At 42.0% G+C, this 20,579-nt stretch overlaps 1 protein-coding gene across 1 annotated transcript in view; it reads right to left on the minus strand.

The window, feature by feature from the left end:
- fam135b (family with sequence similarity 135 member B) overlaps positions 1 to 20,579 on the minus strand; it is a 374,606-nt gene that overhangs the window by 40,256 nt on the left and 313,771 nt on the right. The window contains exon 16 of the mRNA XM_043687860.2: positions 7,092 to 7,189. Coding sequence (XP_043543795.2) covers positions 7,092 to 7,189 — 98 coding nt within the window. The remainder of the gene's footprint in view (positions 1 to 7,091; positions 7,190 to 20,579) is intronic.

Genomic DNA, 20,579 nt, shown 5'->3' on the forward strand with positions numbered 1-20,579 from the left:
CAACAGGTCGAAAGGGGGATGATATTCTGCAGGCAGCGTTTAGAGAGCTGGCGAAAACTGAATGAGTTCCAAAAGGTAGTAATTGCTGTGTTACTCTTGAGGCCACGGATTCATGATCACAGAACCAAGGGGACAATGCAGATAACATTTGGCTGTTATAACGGTCCTCGGGTAATGAGGCCTAGACAAACTTGAACTGTTGCACCTCCAAGGAATGGGCACCATTGTGGCCAAGAAGCGCAGGATATCTGACAAGGGGATAGGAATCAAAGAATAGGTTCAAAGAGATGACAATTTATGTGCGAGTGAAAAGAGGAAGCAAAGACTAGAAAATAAACAAAATCAACAGCTTCATGCTGGCTAGTCCAGTGAACCAAGAAATGAAAGAACAAATGGCAACTTGGGTATTAATTTTTATCTCAGGCAGCCCACTCCCCAGCACTGGGATCTTCAAATACAGACAATATCAAGCAGCTGAGATTTTGTATTACATGTTATTTTGTAACAGCACCTGGAACAGGACTAAATTGACTAAATCTCTGCTCAAATGAGAAATAAATCAATACATTTTCTCCTCCTGAAGGCACTGACTCTACACTGTGGTTCCACAAGCCTCAGCCTGTGTGTTCTTTGAATGCAAGTAGTGCCAATCATTATTGTGGAACATAGTCTGACATTCTCAGGTATGCACTTGCTGCCACAGTCATTGGATACTGAGTAGGAGCCCTGCCTTGCCTAACTAATGGAGTAGTGACCTGAACGCAGCACCCTTATCAGCAACATAAGGTTAGGTGCTTAGCTGCAGCCAGGTAATTGAACCAAGCAGCTATCTGACACAAATACCACAGCTACTCAGTATAACTCAAAAGGGCAAATTCTTGTCTTGCAACGGAGATGCAAATCAAAGCATAAAATTGAATTGCGATTTCGTCAGTTCAGTTTTGCTCCTGTTGCTGTCACAGATTTCACCACAATAGTGACACTGATGACCAACCCTGAGCAATGAGACATTCTGTGTGGGAAGTTCCTGGCTCCAGAAATTAGAACTAAAGTGGCCATATGTTCCTTCAATTTATTTGCCTTGTTCACCAAAACTCCTGTTTTGAACCATCCAACATGAAGTTGTCAATTATTCTATTTATTTTCTTGTCTTTGTTTCCTCTTCTTTTCACTCGTTCAAATTTCTTGCTTTTTCCAATGTTGCTTTCTTCCTTCTGAGTATTTTGTCAAATTCTTATCCTTGTGTCGGATGAGGTAACCTTGAGCAAACATATCATGTGCAAAGCTCCCCATGGCAACAGTGGTGAATTTTTAGTTTTCATTCACTGGGAGAGCAATTTTCCTTTGCCATTGTCATCCCACACCCTTTCTGTATGGTGGGCTTGTTTTGGGATCACCACTGTGAAGTCCACAGGAAAATGGTACGACTCCTCGAGAATTCTTATGTGCAGGAGAGAGTTTTGGAAACCTTAAAATAAAAATGCACCACCCCAGAGAGTTTGTGACCACTGGGGAAATTATTCTGACGGGTTGTGAAATTGCTGAACCATAAGTCTGCAATGCACTAGTCGCAATAATTACAACTATTAGATGCTGCAATCTAAGATAGATGTGTTTTTAATTCAGTTTGATTCATAATAGGAATCTGTTCTGCAAATGCAAGTTGACCCTTCCATTGCCCATCATTGCGTAAGTGTCGTCTCTCACTAAAGAACATTTACTGATGGGGAAAGTGTCACAACATATAGGAGATGGAGGGTAAGGTCTCGTTAGCCTCTGTTGCCAGGTTTTATGGCACAATTTTTTTTTAAACAACAAATTTAACTTACTTTTGAAAGTTGAAAAGAATGTTACCTGTTCAATTCCACTAACAGGCACTCTGCTTTGAAATGAAACATTGGCCTACTCCTGTTCCTATGTTCATTCAGCCCATCATGATGTTCTGCTCTCCATCGTGATCATGGCTGATCCTCTATCTTAAAGTCATACGACTTGACAATTTTAGTTTCTAGAAGTCTTACTTATTAAATATATTCAGTGATTTCATCTTCACAGCCTTTTTTGGCAGAGAATTGCACAGGTTCACTACCCTCTGAATGACAAATTGCTCCACATTCTGTCCAAAATAGCATATGGCATACACAGAGACTGTGAATGTTTGTTCTGGTCAAGGGGAAATATAACCCTGCACCAATCTGTCCAGCCTTGTCAGAATTTTGTATGTTTCAACAAGGTCCTTTCTCACTCTTCTAAGCTCCAGTGAATACAGGCCCAGTCCTCCCAGTGTCTCCTCATATGATTGGCCTACCATTCCATGAATCAGTCCAATTAGCTTTTGCTACACTCTGTCTATGGGAAGCATATTTTTTCTCGGATCAGGAGACCAAAACTGCACACATTACTCTGAATGTGGTCTTACTTAGGCCCTGTTCAACACAGCAATACACCCTTGTTCCTGTACTCCATTTTCCTGCAATGGAGGTTAACATGCCACTTGCCTTCCTAGCTGCTTGCTTACCTTCAATGACTGGTGTGCTAACACCCAGATTCCTTTGCACATCAAGCTTTCCAAATCTCTCACCATTTCAATAATACTCTGCCAGTCTGCTTATCCTACTGAAGTGAACAACTTCACATTTATCCATGCTGTACCTCATCTGCCATGCATCTGTACATTTAATTAACTTGTCAAAATTATCCTGTAGCCTCTTTAGCATCATCAGCAAACATGTAAATATTCCATCAATCAAATTGTTGATATATATTGTGAACAGTTAGACCCAAGCACTGGTCCCTGTGGCACCCCATTCCACAAATGAACTATTTATTTCTTTTGTTTTCTGTCTGCTAACCAATTCACCTTCCTTGCTGGTACGTTACCACTGATCCCACGTGACTTAATTGCGCACCATACCCTGGGAATTTAATCAAAATCATTCTGAAAATCCGAATACACAACATCCATTGATTTTCCTTTGTCTGCTCTGTTACTTATGTCCTCAAAATAAACTCCTATAGGTTTGTCAAACATGATTTGCATTTTGTAACTCCATGTCAATTTTGTGTAATTGTTAGTATTTTCTAAGTGTCCTGTTATGACAGGACACTTCTAACAGACCCCAGCATTTTCCCTACTACCAACGTTAGATTAACCAGTCAGTAATTCAGTTTCTTCCTGCTCTCCTTTTCTAAGTAGCCAGGATTGTTCCAGAATCCACAGAATTTTAGAGGACAAATGAGAAATCAGCTATTTCCACACCATTTCCTGTAGTATCCTGACCTGTACATTGAGGCCCTGGGGGTACATCACCCCTCAGGCCTACTTTTTTTCTCCATCACATTTTAAAAAAAAACTAATACTTTCAATTTCTCCTTTCCAAAAGACCCCTGCTGCCCCAGCACTTATGAGAAATTACTTGTGTCTTCTGTGAATGAAGCTGGTTAATTGTTCTATCATTTTCTTGATTTAATTCTCCTGTTTCAGACTGTAAAGGGTCTACATTTCTCTTCACAAATCATTTTATTTTCATATAGTTACAGAAACTCTTGCAGTCTGTATGTATGTTTGTTGCAAATTTGCAATATTTTGTTGACTCCATATTAGTTTAAAGCAATATAGTTGGAATTTCTTTTTAAATAGTATTTTTAGCCATTCTGAATGCTTGGTTGGATTTCAAAAGCTTCCAGTCATTTCAGTTCAGCAGGTAGTCTAGTGATCTGAGAAACACCAGAACATTTAATAATAGGCTGTAATACCAACAGGTAACTTTAATGTGGTCTCTTGTTTGTCTACAAGCCTAATTAGTCCCAAAAAATTCTATTTAAACTAGCATTTTCTTCTTTTGCTTTCTAGTATCAATAACAATGTTTTTGAATTCAGGGTATTATTAAATTGTTAGAACATTGAACCAATCTTAAATAATTAGAACAATGATTTTAACATTCCTATTGATATTGCAAAAACCCAAGGACTGCTCATATTTTATATACTGAGCAAAAACTGAATATTGCATGGAGATTTGAGGAGACTTGGGGGTGACATGGGCAACCTGAAGTGTTATGGATTGGCATAGATTGGCATGAATGGCATGGCATAAAGGAATTAGAATGGCATGAAGGGTCGTCTGGTGACAAGAGAATTGGATAGAGAGGTGGTGCGAATTTGGGAGCTGGGCTGTTGTGTTGGACAACGGAGTACTACTTTCCAAGCAACTCAGCCCCCACACCCACAATCTCCTCACAGACTTCAATGCTTGCAAAATATAACATAAATCTGACTCCTGAATGAAAAACAAAAACAGAAGTCCCAGGCAAAATGACCAATGGTCAGTTGTCCATTCTGGGATGTATACAAATTAGGTTTTCCAGGTGATTCCAGACTAGGATTTAGTCTAGGACTACAATTCCAATCTAAAATTTGAAACTGTGGCCTAGATATTTCAAGACAAGTTGACAGCACCAAGACTACAGGGGCACAAGGAACGATCCCTGTGGCTGAGTGGTTAGACTAGAGGTAAACCTAATACTCGGCCCCAGGGCTCATTTCAGTGAGACATGTGAGTTGTGAAGAGCTGCTGGGAAACTTGCCCAGAAAGGGGCTTTAAACTCAAGCCATCAGAACATAGAACATTACAGTGCAGTACAGGCCCTTTGGTGCTCTACGTTGCGCTGACCTGTGAAACCTATTTGAAGCCCATCTTACCCACACTATTCCATTTTTATCCACCTTTTATCGAACATCCATTTAAATCCCCTTAAAATTGTTGCGTCTACTACTGTTGCATGCAGGGCATTCCATGCCCTTACTACTCTCTGAGTAAAGAACATACCTCTGACATCTGTCCTCTTTCTATCACCTCTCAATTTAAAGGAGACTGTAAAAGGCGAAGCAGAGGTGATCATGAGGAAATGGCCATTAAAGGCTGAGTAAACAGGCAGGCATAGATAATCAATTTGCCAGTGGGTGGGTAGGGAGAATGAAGATATAATTTTAATGTTGTGGTGGAATGACCACCCCACTTCTACTAGTTACATGTTCAGCATACTTTTTTTAAATTTAAAAACCAAACTATTGGCGTACACAAAGAAATGCAGAAACTCGATTAATGAAGGGCTGGGGTGGGGTCCATTACTTAGCTTATACCAATATGGTGTGCAGTGTCAGTACACTTGTGGCTTTGAATGAATCTAAAATGCCATATTGCAAGCTACACTAGTTTGAGAAAAATGGGCACGATGCCCATGAAATTCTCAGCCTTTATGTCGAAGAATGAAAGAATAGTTTATATTGATTTCCAATTGAAAAGAAGGCAGCACTCTGAACAAAATGTACTCTTCCCCCCTTCTTGTAATTTTAAACTGAGGATGTTCTCTGACTTGCAATTGACAACAATCAGCAAGAACGAGTGCAGGGTAATCTCCTGGCAATAAGCAGTTGCTGACAATTACTCTGCAGTTGTGAATAAAAAGAAACAATCCATTTTCAAACTTGTTCTTTCCACCTCTTTGGAGGAAAGGCAGAAATGAGTGACAGCTGGGAGCTAGATAATTACTTGTGTGTTTCAAAGCTTGCCCCTTTCTGTTCACACAGGTCCGCATTCAACAATTACAGAGAGTGCATCATTTGCTGAGTGAATTGGATATGATCTATTATGTCCGCCTGGTATGGTCTCTAGAGGGACATGGAGGAGAGGCAAGGAACGGTCTGTAAATCGAGGCAAACATTTTGCAGGGACAGCATTTTAGACAATCTGCAACGTGAAATGATTTTTGAGCAAACTATCACTTTATGATGGACATGGTGACTCACTACAATTTGATGGCAATTCTTCCCAAAGGCATTAGTGCAGTTAACTTATTTTTATATATATTGCTTTGTCCAACAAAGCATAGCTGCTGCAGATCTGTGCAATTATTTCTTAACTTTCCACTATATTTGTTTGTCTGTACTTTGTGCTCATGACGAGGAGGGGATGCAATTCATATTCTGAGAACACTTTTTTTTTTTCTCCAGGCAATTCTTCCCAGGTTGGGTAATAACAGTAGAATGTGGTCTCACTGTTACATTCTAAGTTTTGACCCATTCTAAATGGCTGGAGGGAGGGTCAAAACATTTTACGTAGGGTGGAAGGGGATGTTTATATATATTAAAAAAAAAAGGAGCACTTGATCCAAAAGTGCTCACATCTCAGACATATTTAAGTTCAAGGGACAGAAAAAGATCCCAATCACTGATCATGCTCTCATTACTGCTGGATAACCTGCCATGTATCCCACAGAATTGAGACAGAGAATAAATAACCATGCTGTTGGATTTGGAGATGCAGGTGTTGTACTGGGGTGTACAAAGTTAAAAATCACACAACACCAGGTTATAGTCCAACAGGTTTAACTGGAAGCACACTAGCTTTCGGAGCGACGCTATTGGAGCTATGCACCAGAATGCAGTATTACCAAGCTCCGCAGAAGTGCAATGGGTGGATTGCTTAAGTGGTTTGTGTACTGAGTTCTCTTCAATCTAAATTGCAGTGAGAGCATACGAGGAGCTGGTCAGAAGGAACACTTGCCCCACTTACTTGAAAACCCTCTGTAAATCCTCATGCATTATTTGTCTTGCAGATATTCTGAGCTGTCACCTTTTACGTGCAAAGGAAAACTCTTTGTACTCTATCCTAGGATGTCAGAATGCCCAATTCAGGAGAGTAACAAGACTGTCAACACCATAGAATCTGTGACCTATCTGCTGGAGACCACCAAAAAAGGATTAGATTAAGATCATCCGTACTCAAATTTTCATAGCATACTTGCAGGCACCAGCATAAAGAAGCATACAGTCTCCAGTCTCCCACAGATGTACCAATAGATTAAAAGGAAGATGCACCGAAACAACATTTAGCCACAATTAAAAATGGAATCGTCTACCAAGCATGTCATATGAAATTGGCTTTATTACATGCTATGCATGTCTATAAGGTTTCTGCACTTTATTTTTGTTTAAATATGTGAAGTAAATGACTTACTTGCTAGTTACACCCATGCAATTTTGATTCTTTTCAATAGGAAACATTATACAAAAGAGTTGTGACATTTACCTTATTCTAGATATTGTCAGATTGTAGAGATGGATATGTTGAATAATTTCATCCAAGAGTCGATCAGTCATTGCATCAAAATCAGCAAAGGTGTCGCTCTGCAGACAAATGCAAAGAGCAAAATCAAATAAAATAAATACAGAAAAATGGATCACAGCACGAAGATTATGAGTCACCTCACTTTGAGCAGCTTGTATCTACGTTCAGGAACGTAAATCTGACAACAATTTCTTTTCTACTTTTCACTTTCCCTCTGTTCGTTATAAGCAATTATTCATTCACATTTCACTATTTAACTTACTGCTGTGCAAAATTCAAAGGTATAATTGCAGCTCCTTCCCACTCATTCCCTCCCATGCTACAGACAATCTCGGTTGAAATTTGCCGTGGTAATTCTACTTGGGCAATTTACCAGAAAAGTGTTTCATTTAATGCTAGACTTTTCTCCCATCAAAAGATAACCCAATCTACTGAATTTATTTATAATCTTAAATTGTTCTATGAAAGCTACCAGTTGCTGTGTTTCTCCTGTTAAGCCCTTGTGTGCATCTTGTCTCATAACCTTTAGCTCCACAGTGACCTCCTCCACCTATCTTTTCTGCCCCAAAGCCCTCCTGAATACAAGATTTTGGTCACTCCTCCAAATATCTTTTTAACTTGGCCATCAGTTTTATCTGATGCCTCTGTGAAGAGCTTCAGGGCATTTTCCATTGAAAGATCAGTGTAAATTCAAGCTGCTGATGTTCTTGTGCAGTTTATGGATGCTGTTTAAACATGTGTTGATGCTTCCTTTCAGGTAACACTCTAATAAGGGGCATCCAGTCAGGTGATACGTTGGGAGTAAGGAAAAGCTTTTCCATACAATGAGTACTAAGGGGCCAAAATGTGTTGCCTGGAGGGGGAGGCAGGTTCAAATGAGATATTCAAGAGGACATTGGACAAGTACTTGAATAGCAATAATGTGGAAGGACGTGGGGAAAAAGTACGCAGTTGCTAATAGGTAATGGAGCTCATTTCAAAGGCCAATGCAAATGTGATGGGCTGAATAAGCTTCTGTGCCTTAACCCTTCTGTGAATAGAATAGATCAGAATGGAAAGGGTTAATCCAAGCAGTAGCATAGATCCTGCTACAGAATTGACGAGAGATGAAACCTGCTGGGTAATACATCTGAGGTTTTTTTGTTAGACAAAGTTACTGAGTGTAGCTGTGAAAAATGTTACTTTTTATCTAAAATGTGAAAACGTACCTCTAAGCCAGAATACTTTGATCAATATTCAGGCATTTCCTTAAGCCTGACTGTGTGCGTCAAGTGGATAAGGTGATGAAACTTGTGGGAAGAGACTACTGAGATCAAATAGTTAGAATGTTAATTCTGCAAAGGGCTCAGACTAAGTGTATGTTAAGTTTGGGTAAGAGTGAGGAGCTGCGACCAGAGAAATTGTGAAGAGAAAGGACATAAAGGAAGAGGAAAATTGGTCTAGCCTCTAGGACAGAGATAACAGTTGTATCATGATCACTAATGCTGCCTTGCAGTGGCGTTGCTGCTACAGTTTATGATGCTGCCTTGCTGATATACTTGATGTTCATTGTAAATCAAAATTAAATTGCTTTTCATCTACACATGTACATAGTCCTGTCTGATTTGACAAGAATAAATCGAAGCTACATATATTTAGAGACACGATGATTTACCGACATCTCCACAACAACCTATTATCTCCATTTCTTGACACAAAGGAATGCTGAAGAACTCGAGCAGATTGTCAGGGAAAGCTGAAGAGCGCAGGATTTTGAGCTCATTCAAAGAACAGATATAGCAATGTAAAGAATTTGCACTTATGCATCAGCTTCAGACTGTCTCAGAACAACAAAGCATTAACAAAGTGTAGTGATTGAAGCATAGAATGATTATAGCATGGGAACCCATCCAGCCTGTTGAGTTCATGCTAGCTGCCTGCAAGAGAAACTCATACAGCTATAACCTCACCCATCCTTCCTTCACACCCTGTCCATTCCTGGTTGTCCTGTAATATTTATCACTTCAGGTGCTTATTCAGTTTTCTTTTGAAATCTTTAAGTGATCCTGCCCTCTCAGATATATCCCTCTAGATCCCCACTCACTTGATGGAAATGTTTTCCTCTTGTTACCATTGCTTCTTTTGCCAATTGCCATAAATCAGTGCTCTCTGGTTCTCAATCCTTCCACCAACAGAAACAGTTTCACCCTTTTCACTCGGTCCAGATCCCTCGTGATTTTGAACACCGCGATCAAATCACTTCCTCACAAAAGGAGGGATAGTCCCAGCTTCTCCAAACTAGTCAAGTAAATAAAGTTTCTCATCCGTGGAACCATTCTTGTGAAGCTTCTGTGCACCTTCTCGAATGTATTTGCAATGTTCCTAAAGCCCAGAACGTGACAATATTCTCCAGTGTTCTTGCAATCAAAGAAACATTGGAAAACCCAAACTTCTCCTAGTATCTTTGGGTGTGTTGTGTTTTATCCTGGTAACATAAAAACACAGACAACAGGAGCAGGAGTAGACCCATCGATCTTCCTCTACCATTCAACAAGATAATGGCTGATCCACTATTACAATGTCCAAATCCTCCTCTCTTCCTGCACTTCTCAATATCTTTTAGCTTTGAGAAATCAATTTCTTTCTTAAATATATTCAGTGACACAGTTTCCATCATCTTCTGTGATTAACTGGTTCACTGCCCTCTGCATGAAGAGAGATCTCCTCATCTCAGTCTGAAATGGCCTACCGTATACCCTTGTTCTCGACTTGCTGACCAAGGGACACATCATGCCTACATCCAGTCTGTCTAGGCCAGAATATTATTCATTTCAATGAGGTCCCCATATCCTTCTAAAGTCCAGTGAGGACAGGCCCAGTCAACCCAATCTCTCCTCATTTGACAAATCTGCCATCTCAGGAATCAGTCCAACAAACTTATCGATTATTCTTTATCAATTATGATTACAGTCAGCCTTGCTAATGCCTTTTCTTATCAAGTTTTGGTACACTGAGTATCTCAGCCATGATTGTCACAATATCTACTTCTTTTGTAAAGATGAATGCAGAATACTCATTTACTGCCTCATCTATGCCCATGCCTTTTTGCGTATGTCCCATTTGTTGGTCTTAGTAATCTTTTAGCATTTAGGTATGGATAGAAGACTCTGGATTCCCTTTTGTGTTAGCAGCCAGTTTCTTCTCCCTCTTTGCACCTCATTATCTTCAGCTCTCATTTGTATTATCTACCTGACACACTCTCCTTTTCTGTTTCATCTCCCTCTCAATTGTTCTTGCCATTCCATCGCTCTGGGTTTCACCCTTGCAAGAATATACCTCAACAATTCCTGAATCATCTCCTCTTTAAAGGCAGAACTCTACTCATTAATGGTTTTGCTTGTCAATCTTTGATTCCAATTCACCCAAGTCAGATCTGTCCCCACCTCAAAGGAAAGCAGAGCTAATGTTTCAATGAAAGCAGGTTCATCAGATTCGCAACATTAACTCTACTTTCTTCCCACAGGTGCTTCCAGACCTGCTGAGTTTCTCCAGCAATTCCTGCTTTTGTTACTCATCTCAGAGAAAATGGCCCTCTTGCAATTAAGCATTTTCACTCTAAATTGTTCATTGCCTTTTACAAGAAATAACCTACATCTTAAAGTTCTAAAATCACTGTTCCTTCATGGCAGAATCTTTCCAGGCCTGAAGGACATGGGCTACAGTGAGAAATTTGGAAATATGGGGTGAAATGTCTCGTGCCACGTTTCCTGACTGAGATCAAAAAAAGTTGTATTTTCCAACCAGGTCCTAGACATCAAGTTGCGATTGTAATTTGAGTGGCAAGAGGCCTATTGATGAGGGATTCTTTCGTATGAGCTTCCTTATTTCTACACAAACTTGCCTCATTAATAGGCGGGCTCCAATTGTCCCTCCTGCTAGAAAGTAACTAGTTGGCATGAAATCCCGACAGGCACATCTGAGTGGGGTTCAGCTCACTGCTTGCTTCTCTTGGACAGCTGGCACCAATGCTCAGGGGACATTCTATGGGCAGTGACTACATGCATCCCATGTCAATGGACATTGGCATCTGGTACGCATCTGTCTCCTCTCGTGATCCTGGCACACCTCCATTCTATTTACAGAACAATTCTGTATTTCACTGAGTCATGCAGCACAAAAGCAGCGCTTTCAGCCCATCATGTTTGTGCTAGGTGAAAGTGGGGACTGCAGATGCTGGAGAGTCAGAGTCGAAAAGGATGGCACTGGAAAAGCACAGCAGGTCAGGCAGCATCTGAGGAGGAGAGTCGACGTTTCAGGCATAAGCCCTTCATCAGGAATGCCCTCTGGTCTTAGACATACTTGCTTTGGGGGAAAAAAAAATTGCATGCTCTACCCTGTCTCTGCCTCTCATAATTGTGTACACCTCAATCAGATCTGATCCAATCCACCCCCTTCCCCCTGCCCCAGCCTCCTCTGCTCCAGGTAAAACAAACCAAGTCTATCCGGTCTCTCCTCATAACTGAGACATTCCATCCCAGGCTATATTCTGGGGAATCTCCTCTGCACCCTCTCCAGTGCAGTCACGGCCTTCCAATAGACAGCTGCTCACTCACTCTCAGAACATACTCACTTACCACCTTATTGGATGATCAGAGCATCTCTATCTTGCCCTTTTTGTGTTTTGCCCCCTCAGCCAGTCCTTAAAAAGGCTCTGTGTTGTTTTGTTGTTTGTGGCACAGCTTGTCATAGTTGTCCACAGTCAACAATCAAGAGGGTGGAGAAGTTGTGATCTGGCACTGTGTTACATTAATCTCAGGCCTACAGCATACATCGCAAACACACTACATGTGCTTCAAACCTATGGATCCATTTCAATGTCAAACGGGAGTTGTTCTCAGTTAACACAAATGCCTGGAAATGACCATCTTTAAATAATAGATCAATAACCATTGCCCCTTGACACTGTTAGGGTGAAAGGAAAGGCTGGTAGGTATAGGGAATGCTGGATGCCGAAAGAAATTGAGAGTTTGGTTAAGGAAACGAAGGAAGCATATGTAAGGTACAGACAGGATAGATCGACTGAATCCTTAAAAGAGTATAAAGGCAGTAGGAGTATACTGAAGAGCGAAATCAGGAGGGCTAAAAGGGGACATGAGATAGTTTTGGCAAATAGAATTAAGGAGAATCCAAAGGGTTTTTACAAATATATTAGGGACAAAGGGGTTACTAGGGAGAGAATAGGGCCCCTCAAAGATCAGCAAAGCGGCCTTTGTGTGGAGCTGCAGAAAATGGGGGAGATACTAAATGAGTACTTTATGTCAGTATTTACTGTGGAAAAGGATATGGAAGATATAGACTGAAGGGAAATAGATGGTGACATATTGCAAAACGTCCAGATTACAGAGGAGGAAGTGCTGGTTGTCCTGAAACGCATAAAAGTGGATAAATCCCCAGGACCTGATCAGGTGTACCCGAGAACTCTGGAAAGCTAGGGAAGTGATTGCTGGGCCTCTTACTGAGATATTTGTATCATCGATAGTCACAGGTGAGGTGCCGGAAGACTGGAGGTTGGCTAACGTGGTGCCACTGTTTAAGAAAGGTGGTAAGGACAAGCTAGAGAACTATAGACCGGTGAGCCTAACATCGGCGGTGGGCAAGTTGTTGGAGGGAATCCTGAGGACAGGATGTACATGTATTTTGAAAGGCAAGGACGGATTAGGGATAGTCAACATAGCTTTGTGCCTGGGAAATCACGTCTCACAAACATGATTGAGTTTTTTGAGGAAGTAACAAAGAGGATTGATGAGGGCAGAGCGGTAGATGTGATCGATATGGAAGTAAGGCATTCGACAAGGTTCCCCATGGGAGACTGATTAGCAAGGTTAGATCTCATGGAATACAGGGAGAACTAACCATTTAGATACAGAACTGGATCAAAGGTAGAAGACAGAGGGTGGTAGTGGAGGGTTGTTTTTCAGACTGGAGGCCTGTGACTAGTGGAGTGCCACAAGGATCAGTGCTGGGCCCTCTACTTTTTGACATTTACATAAATGATTTGGATGCGAGCATAAGAGGTACAGTTAGTAAGTTTGCAGATGACACCAAAATTGGAGGTGTAGTGGACAGCAAAGAGGGTTACCTCAGATTACAACAGGATCTTGACCAGATGGGCCAATGGGCTGTGAAGTGGCAGATGGAGTTTAATTCAGATAAATGTGAGGTGCTACATTTTGGGAAAGCAAATCTTAGCAGGACTTATACACTTAATGATAAGGTCCTCGGGAGTGCTGCTGAACAAAGAGACCTTGGAGTGCAGGTTCATAGCTCCTTGAAAGTGGAGTCACAGGTAGATAGGATAGTGAAGGCGGCGTTCGGTATGCTTTCCTTTATTGGTCAGAGTATTGAATACAGGAGTTGGGAGGTCATGTTGCGGCTGTACAGGATATTGGTTAGGCCACTGTTGGAATATTGCAATTCTAGTCTCCTTCCTATCAGAAAGATGTTGTGAAACTTGAAAGTGTTCAGAAAAGATTTACAAGGATGTTGCCAGGGTTGGAGGATTTGAGCAATAGGAAGAGGCTGAACAGGCTGGGCCTGTTTTCCCTGGAGCTGAGGGGTGACCTTATAGAAGTTTACAAAATTATGAGAGACATGGATAGGGTAAATAGGCAAAGTCTTTTCCCTGAGGTCGGGGAGTTCAGAACTAGATGGCATAGGTTTAGGGTGAGAGGGGAAAGATACAAAAGAGATCTAAGGGGCAACCTTTTCACGCAGAGGGTGGTACATGTATGGAATGAGCTGCCGGAGGAAGAGGTGGAGGCTGGTACAATTGCAACATTTAAGAGGCATTTGGATGGGTGTATGAATAGGAAGGGTTTGGAGGGATATGGGCTGGGTGCTGGCAGGTGGGACTAGATTGGGTTGGCATATCTGGTCGGCATGGACGGGTTGGACCGAAGGGTCTGTTTTCATGCTGTACATCTCTACAACTCTATTTAATGGCATTATCATCATTGAATGCCTTACTATCAACATCCTGGCAATTACCATTGAGCAGAAACTGAGCTGGATTCGCCATGTAAATACACTGACTACAAATACTGCAGCAAGTAACTCACCTCCTGTATCCCCTAATCTTGTTTACCATCTACATAACACAGATCAGGATTGTGAAGGAATACTCCCCAGTTACCTGGATGTGTGCAGCTCCAGAAACACTCAAGAAGCTTGACACCATCCAAGATTAAGCAGCCCACTTTATTGGTACCACATCCTCAAACACCCACTCCCTCCAGCACAGTTGCAGCAGTGCAGACCATCTGCAAGATGCACGGCAGACATTTGCTGAAGGCAGATCTTCCAAAGTCATGACCACTTCCATCTAAAAGGACAAGGGCAGTAGATACGTGGGAACACCACCACCCCCAAGCCACTCACCGTCCCGACTTAGAAATATATCGCAGGTCCTTCACTATCACTGGGTCAAAATCCCAGAAGTACCCCCTCACGGCATTGTGGCTCTACCTACAAGAGAATGGACTGCAGTAGTTCAGGAAGGCACCTTTTCAAAGGCTGCCTGGGATGGGCAACAAATGCTGACTTTGCCAGTGATGCTCACACCCCATGAATGAATGAAAAAAAATTCAAGCAGATCTGTCCTCAGTGGGCGAGTCAGTCAGTCAAGGGGACTGTTCACTCACATCCCAGGCACTTCAGCACAGCCAGTCGTCCACTCAAGACCATCAGGGCCGGGGCTTAGCTTACCACAGTCTGGGATAACACCACGGTCAGAACGGCAGGTCAGTGCAAGGAGTCAGGGGATTCACTGCTGGTCAGTCGAAGATCTGTAGGCAGCCTGTTCAGTTTTCGATCAGGGTTATCCATGCAGGTTCATCAGTGGGTGGGCCACGATCAGTCCTGGAATGCAGCCGATTCTTTAAACAGGTCTATCGCACAGCACACAAGAGGTCTCCTGAAGATGAGGTTCCAATGGTTTGATTGTTGCTTATCATAGGACGTTCTTGTAGTCGGTGAGGGTGGCAGAGGGATTCAATGCTGGAGACTGCAGGCAAAATCCTTGTGATGCTGAGGGGACAAGGACAGTGCAGGAAGAAAACTGAACATACAAGAGACAGAGCTGGCTGTGCATTGGACAATATGAGATTCTATACTCACAACCGTACTGAGGCTGACACCAGTACAGTTGTGCCAGATCACACTGTTCCAGCTGGTTTCTCTGTGACGAGGTCAACTCAGACAGGATAATTTGACAACACAGTGGCTTTCTCTCAGGTGCAGGGTGTGATAAACTACACGCGGGACACGGTGAAAGGGCCATACTATAATGCAGCTTATATACAGGTTAACTGTGATCACTGGTACCACTTTGCAAACATTCGCACATTGTATCCTGAGAGCTGCCATGGTGCCTCTCATGTTCAAGGTGTGTTTGAGATGCTGGCTCTCTCACACAGGAGGTTACTGGGAGACAAGGCCTATCCTTTCTGGCCATGCCTGATGACTCCCTGATCGGGGCTGAGCCTAGACAAGATGAAACCTATTCTTTACCCAGGGCTATGGTGGAGCACACAACAGATCTCCTGAAGGGGAGGTTCCAATGGTTTGACTGTTGTGAGGAGGGGGTTTGTTCAGTGGGTACATTCCAGGAACGTGCCGCATCCAGGCAGAGAGGGAATGTAATGGAACTGATGAGCTGGGAGAGCAGGAGCTTGCTTCTGAGGGGGATAAGTGTGAGCAGGAGGAATGTGATTTCATTCACATGACAGAACGCAGCAGTGTCAGAAGCCACCAGCCAGACAGGACTTAACTGAAAACCTGTTCCAGGAGATGTAAGCAAGGTGCAGTGATCTTCCATCAAGTGCTTGGCAAGCAAGCAGCTAGTTTCTGGTCTGAGAAGCAAATGCACCTTCCATTTGTTTAATTGCTGCTTGTTTTGGTGTCGGTGAAGAATGGGGAGTGTTTGAATCATTCAAAGTCTTCTCTGGATCAGATGGTCCCACATTGAGCAATGACAAAAATCTGAGCTACATTGTGTACTTGGGAACAAGTAGTATGAATTTAGAGAGAGTTATGAATTGAGTGTGGCTAAGGACGTGAGGGGATAGAAGGTTGGTGTCTCATTACCTAGTTAATGAGGCGAGTTTGGGATGGCCACTTAAGAGAACACACTAGGCCTTATAGCGAGAAACCTTTTAAAAAACATGACACTTTCCTAGTTTCTCATAAGGTTCAGCCCTAAATTGACACATGATGGAATTTTTCCATCTACATCCCTGTTCTGGAAATAATCTGAATGCACAGGGAAATCCTCCTTCCCTCAGTGATTAATTTATTACTATTACATTTATAATGAGAATAATGTGTCCCATTATCTGTCATTTTCTTCCACTCCTCTGCATTACCTTGCAAATTTTCTCCACCATATCCCATGAGTTGTTGCCATACAGAATAAACCTAGCAACGTAATGGTATGTCGAATGATTCTTGTGCATAATCATGTCCTTCACCTCGCCAGGATATTTTCTTTTTCCAGCACTGCACCACTCTCCTCCACCACCATGTTCTTTTCTTCCATATCTTTCCTGAACACCTTGTATCCAGGAACATTCAACAGACAGCCTTTCCCTTTATCTTGTCTCCATTATTGCCACACCGTTGTACTTACCTGTGTCTGCAGCTCATTAACTTTATTTATTTTATGTTTCCACACCAGCACTGCAAGGCTAATTTAGACCTTATTACATACCCTCTCAGTCAGGTCCTATCTTTCTGTCTCATCCTGTCTGTCTCTCCTAAACTTCAATGCAACTTTTAATCTCACGTTTTAACTTCCATCGCTTTGCTGAATTGGTTTGCATACTTGTCAAAAGCACCAGCAAACTGCCTCCAATTCTTTGGTTATTCACAGGAAACTTATCCTGTGAATTATTCACAAACTGCCATTGCACCTCTTTTATTCACTTGGGAAGGCTGACCTGGATAAAAATGCTCATCCGAATGATTGGACCTGATGAGGTGTGCAAATGAATGCAAAGTGAGCCACTGAAGCCAAATGTGGTAATGCAAGACTTGGTGTTCAGACAGGAGATGATGAACGGTCCAACAGATCTTCTTCAGGAAGGGGAGATCCAGGAGACGGCAGCTTCAGCAGCGGCGATGGCATTGCAGCCCAATGCAGGAAGAGTGAGCGGTGAGGGAGGTCGCTGGTATCTCCGATGGCTGTGTCAGGGTCAGGTCTCCCGCAGAGCGAGCTAAGCAGAAGACTCAGACTGAGGAACCTTTAACTTTAGTCCTTTATTTTTCTAGTTTATACTAAAAAGTATTTCAATATTCATTATTATCTTATTTCTTTATTCTTCTACTTAATGTACGAAGATTTAACCTTGTTTTCAAACTTTGTTTCTTTTACTACTTTGCACCTAATTGTTCTGTACCCAGGTACCTTTGCACTTAAGATGGAACTGTGTGTGGCGACATTATACACTTTTCACTGTACTCCTATACTTGAGCATACATGATGATAAAATCTAAATCTAAAAAACATCATTTGACTCTATGTTGTGATTAGTTCTGGTGGGAAAAGACATTCCATGCAAAATATTGACTGTTCTCCAAAAATCACAAAAAAGTACAACACAATGTTAATTAGGTACAGCTCCAAGATATCTTTTACAATCATCAGGTTTATATGATGCTATAAAGGAATGAATATTTTCACCATCAGGTAATGACTGAGTATTTTCCTCCTTTTGATATTTGAGATGAGACTGGGCTCCGTTTATTTAGCACATCTAAATGCCTTGAGTTGGTAATTTTGAGCTTTCATTTATAGGGTTATTCTACAAGTGGCTTGCCACAGAGCACCAAACCCTCAGGCCAGGGAAGGTTCCCTTTCCCTGACTGACACTGGTGAATGGGTTTTCATATTACAAGAGAGCATGGCCTTTATTCTGATGCTAGCTCACCAAGGAACAGACTCACTGAATTCAGTTTCACAACTTGCAATGATGGAGCTGCAGGATGCAGGTCCAATGCAACAGCACCTTGACTGTCTAAAATAAAGGGCAATGGAACATCTCCAATTTCCTTTCTGGGTCACTCACCATCCTGGCACGGATAATATGCCACAGTCCCCCTATCATCACTGGTTGAAAACTCTAAAACACTTTACGAGCTGAAAGCACTTTCACAAGAAGAACTGCAGCATTTCGAGCAGAATGCCCACCACCTCCATCTCAAGGCTTACTAGGAAGGGGAAATAAATGCTAATAATGACTGCGAAAGCACCATATATTGTACCATGTACTTTACTCCACATTGCTGATATCCTCCCAGATCCTCAACGTTACTCACAACAAAGTGGTAGAACATGATCTCCCCCCAGTGGCTCTTGATTGGTAGTGCATCCAGAATTTTAAAGGCTGCTTGCCATGGGAACTTAGAGGACGAGCCACTGCACAGAGCTGACATGAAGGAGAGATGAGTGAAGACGTGATAATTGCTGTGGAACCAGTACAACCATCAAAGAACAAATGGATCCCCTCAACCCAAGCCCAGCCCCTCTGTAATTTCAACCTGTTCCTATCTGAGTTCAACTAGTTGATGTCTGACCACGAGTTTCCAGCATAACCAATGAGCCTGAGCAATTATGCATTCACATAAGGATTAAGAACTCAGCATTACAGTGTGCAAACTCAGTCTGATTTTCCAACACTAAAGGAAAAACACACAATGAAAAACTGAGCAAGCTCAGCTGTCTATCTGTTTTTGACCAACATGTTCATTTGTTGGATAACAGCTCCCTCTAGTGCATTTAGTCTGCATTCTCATACTGGAGCAGCTTTGACCGAAATATTGGCCTCCTGTGGATTTTAATTTAAGAGATATTAGGTCTGTTTATGAAGAATATCAGCTGCTGACATTGCTAATTCATCAGAGACTGATGTCTGATAAGAGCCTGTAGGTTTTATTATTTTTCACACCAGGTGTTTAATTGTTGGGCTGTCTACTTTTTTTCTTGTCTTCTGCTTGGATAACGTTCCACAGGCACTGGCCACCCGCTGAGATCTAGCCCTGGTGGTCAATCTTTATGTGCAGGTCCAGACAGCGAGTACGGACAGTTGTGTGCACCCACACATCATAATCTGGGTCACTGAACAGGTAATCAAGAGCAAGGTCAATTTCTTCAGCTCTCTAACTCATTTTCAACGGAATTCACTTTCATGTCAGCCAGCATACTAGCTATTTCCTAGTCACTATTTGCTGTGTGATACCTTGTACATTGAATGTCCCGCCTCACTTTCAGTGTTTATGTTCATCCACCACTAAAGATAATAGCAGGACACTGTGAGAGTGTGTGTGGAAATTCTATGCTTTGATTTTGTTTTTGCCAGTCACTCAATCAGGGCAGTGTGTGAGGAAATCCATTTGGAAATGTATGGGGCAATTAGTTGAACTGCTAATGCGGTCATTAGCTCAGGACTGTGTTTATACAACAGTTGCAGGAGTTGACACTAAAATATTCTAACATAAATTCCAAGTCTCCTTCTCTGATTTTTCTTTGTGTGTAACTTTGCTTTCCTTCTTTGTATTCTGCTTTCTCCAGCGCTCTCAGCCTTCACTTCCCATCTGAGAATGTGGTAAGAACACCAGAAACTGGGAGCAAGAATAATCCACCAGTCCCTCAAGCTTGTTCAGCCATTTGATTCAATCAAGTGCTCATCACGATCCTAACTCCTGTTTCCTGTCTGTCTCCTGCTCCCCATGTCTGTGTGGGCTTCCTCTGGGTGCTCCAGTTTCCTCCCACAATCCAAATATGTGCAAGTTAGGTGAATTAGCCTTGCTAAATTGCCCATAGTATTCAGGCATGTGTAGGTTAGCAGAATTAGTCAGGGGTCAATGGTAGAGTGATGGGGAATGGGTTTGGGTGGGATACTTTTCAGAAGGTCAGTTGGGCTGAAGGGCTTGTTGGGATTCAAATTCTAATTATCGATCAAATTATCTCTCCAATTCTACCACAAGCTCCTGAATGCTATTCACCCACACATACATCAGGAAGATGCGAGTAGGCTGTTGTAGAAAGGAGAATAGAACATTATTGCTTAAGCTTCTTTGCCTCTCCTCATCTCCTTAATGATGCCCCTCAGAACTTGGGTCTTTGATGAAGCCTGTCCTAATTTCCCTCTGTTATTTTATTTGCTCTTTTTCTATGCTGTCGATCTCTATGACTCTATCACTCAGTCATAGGAGAACATGACCAGTGTTTACACCAATGCCAAGTGTAGCAATCTGCCTGAGACTATCCTTTCCATTTTAACATCCATTCTATATTGATTCAAGGTCCTGGCATCTACCTTCCAAGATTTAGTATGATTTCCTAGACAGGGGGAATGAGAACAGGGGAACAGGTAGATTTTGGTGGGTTAAAATTAATTCTAATTAAAACAGAAT

The sequence above is a fragment of the Chiloscyllium plagiosum genome, unplaced genomic scaffold (assembly GCF_037043375.1).
Source record: "Chiloscyllium plagiosum isolate Xiang-an unplaced genomic scaffold, Cpla_swu_hap1 HiC_scaffold_4, whole genome shotgun sequence".
In the NCBI taxonomy this organism is placed as follows: Eukaryota; Metazoa; Chordata; class Chondrichthyes; order Orectolobiformes; family Hemiscylliidae; genus Chiloscyllium; species Chiloscyllium plagiosum.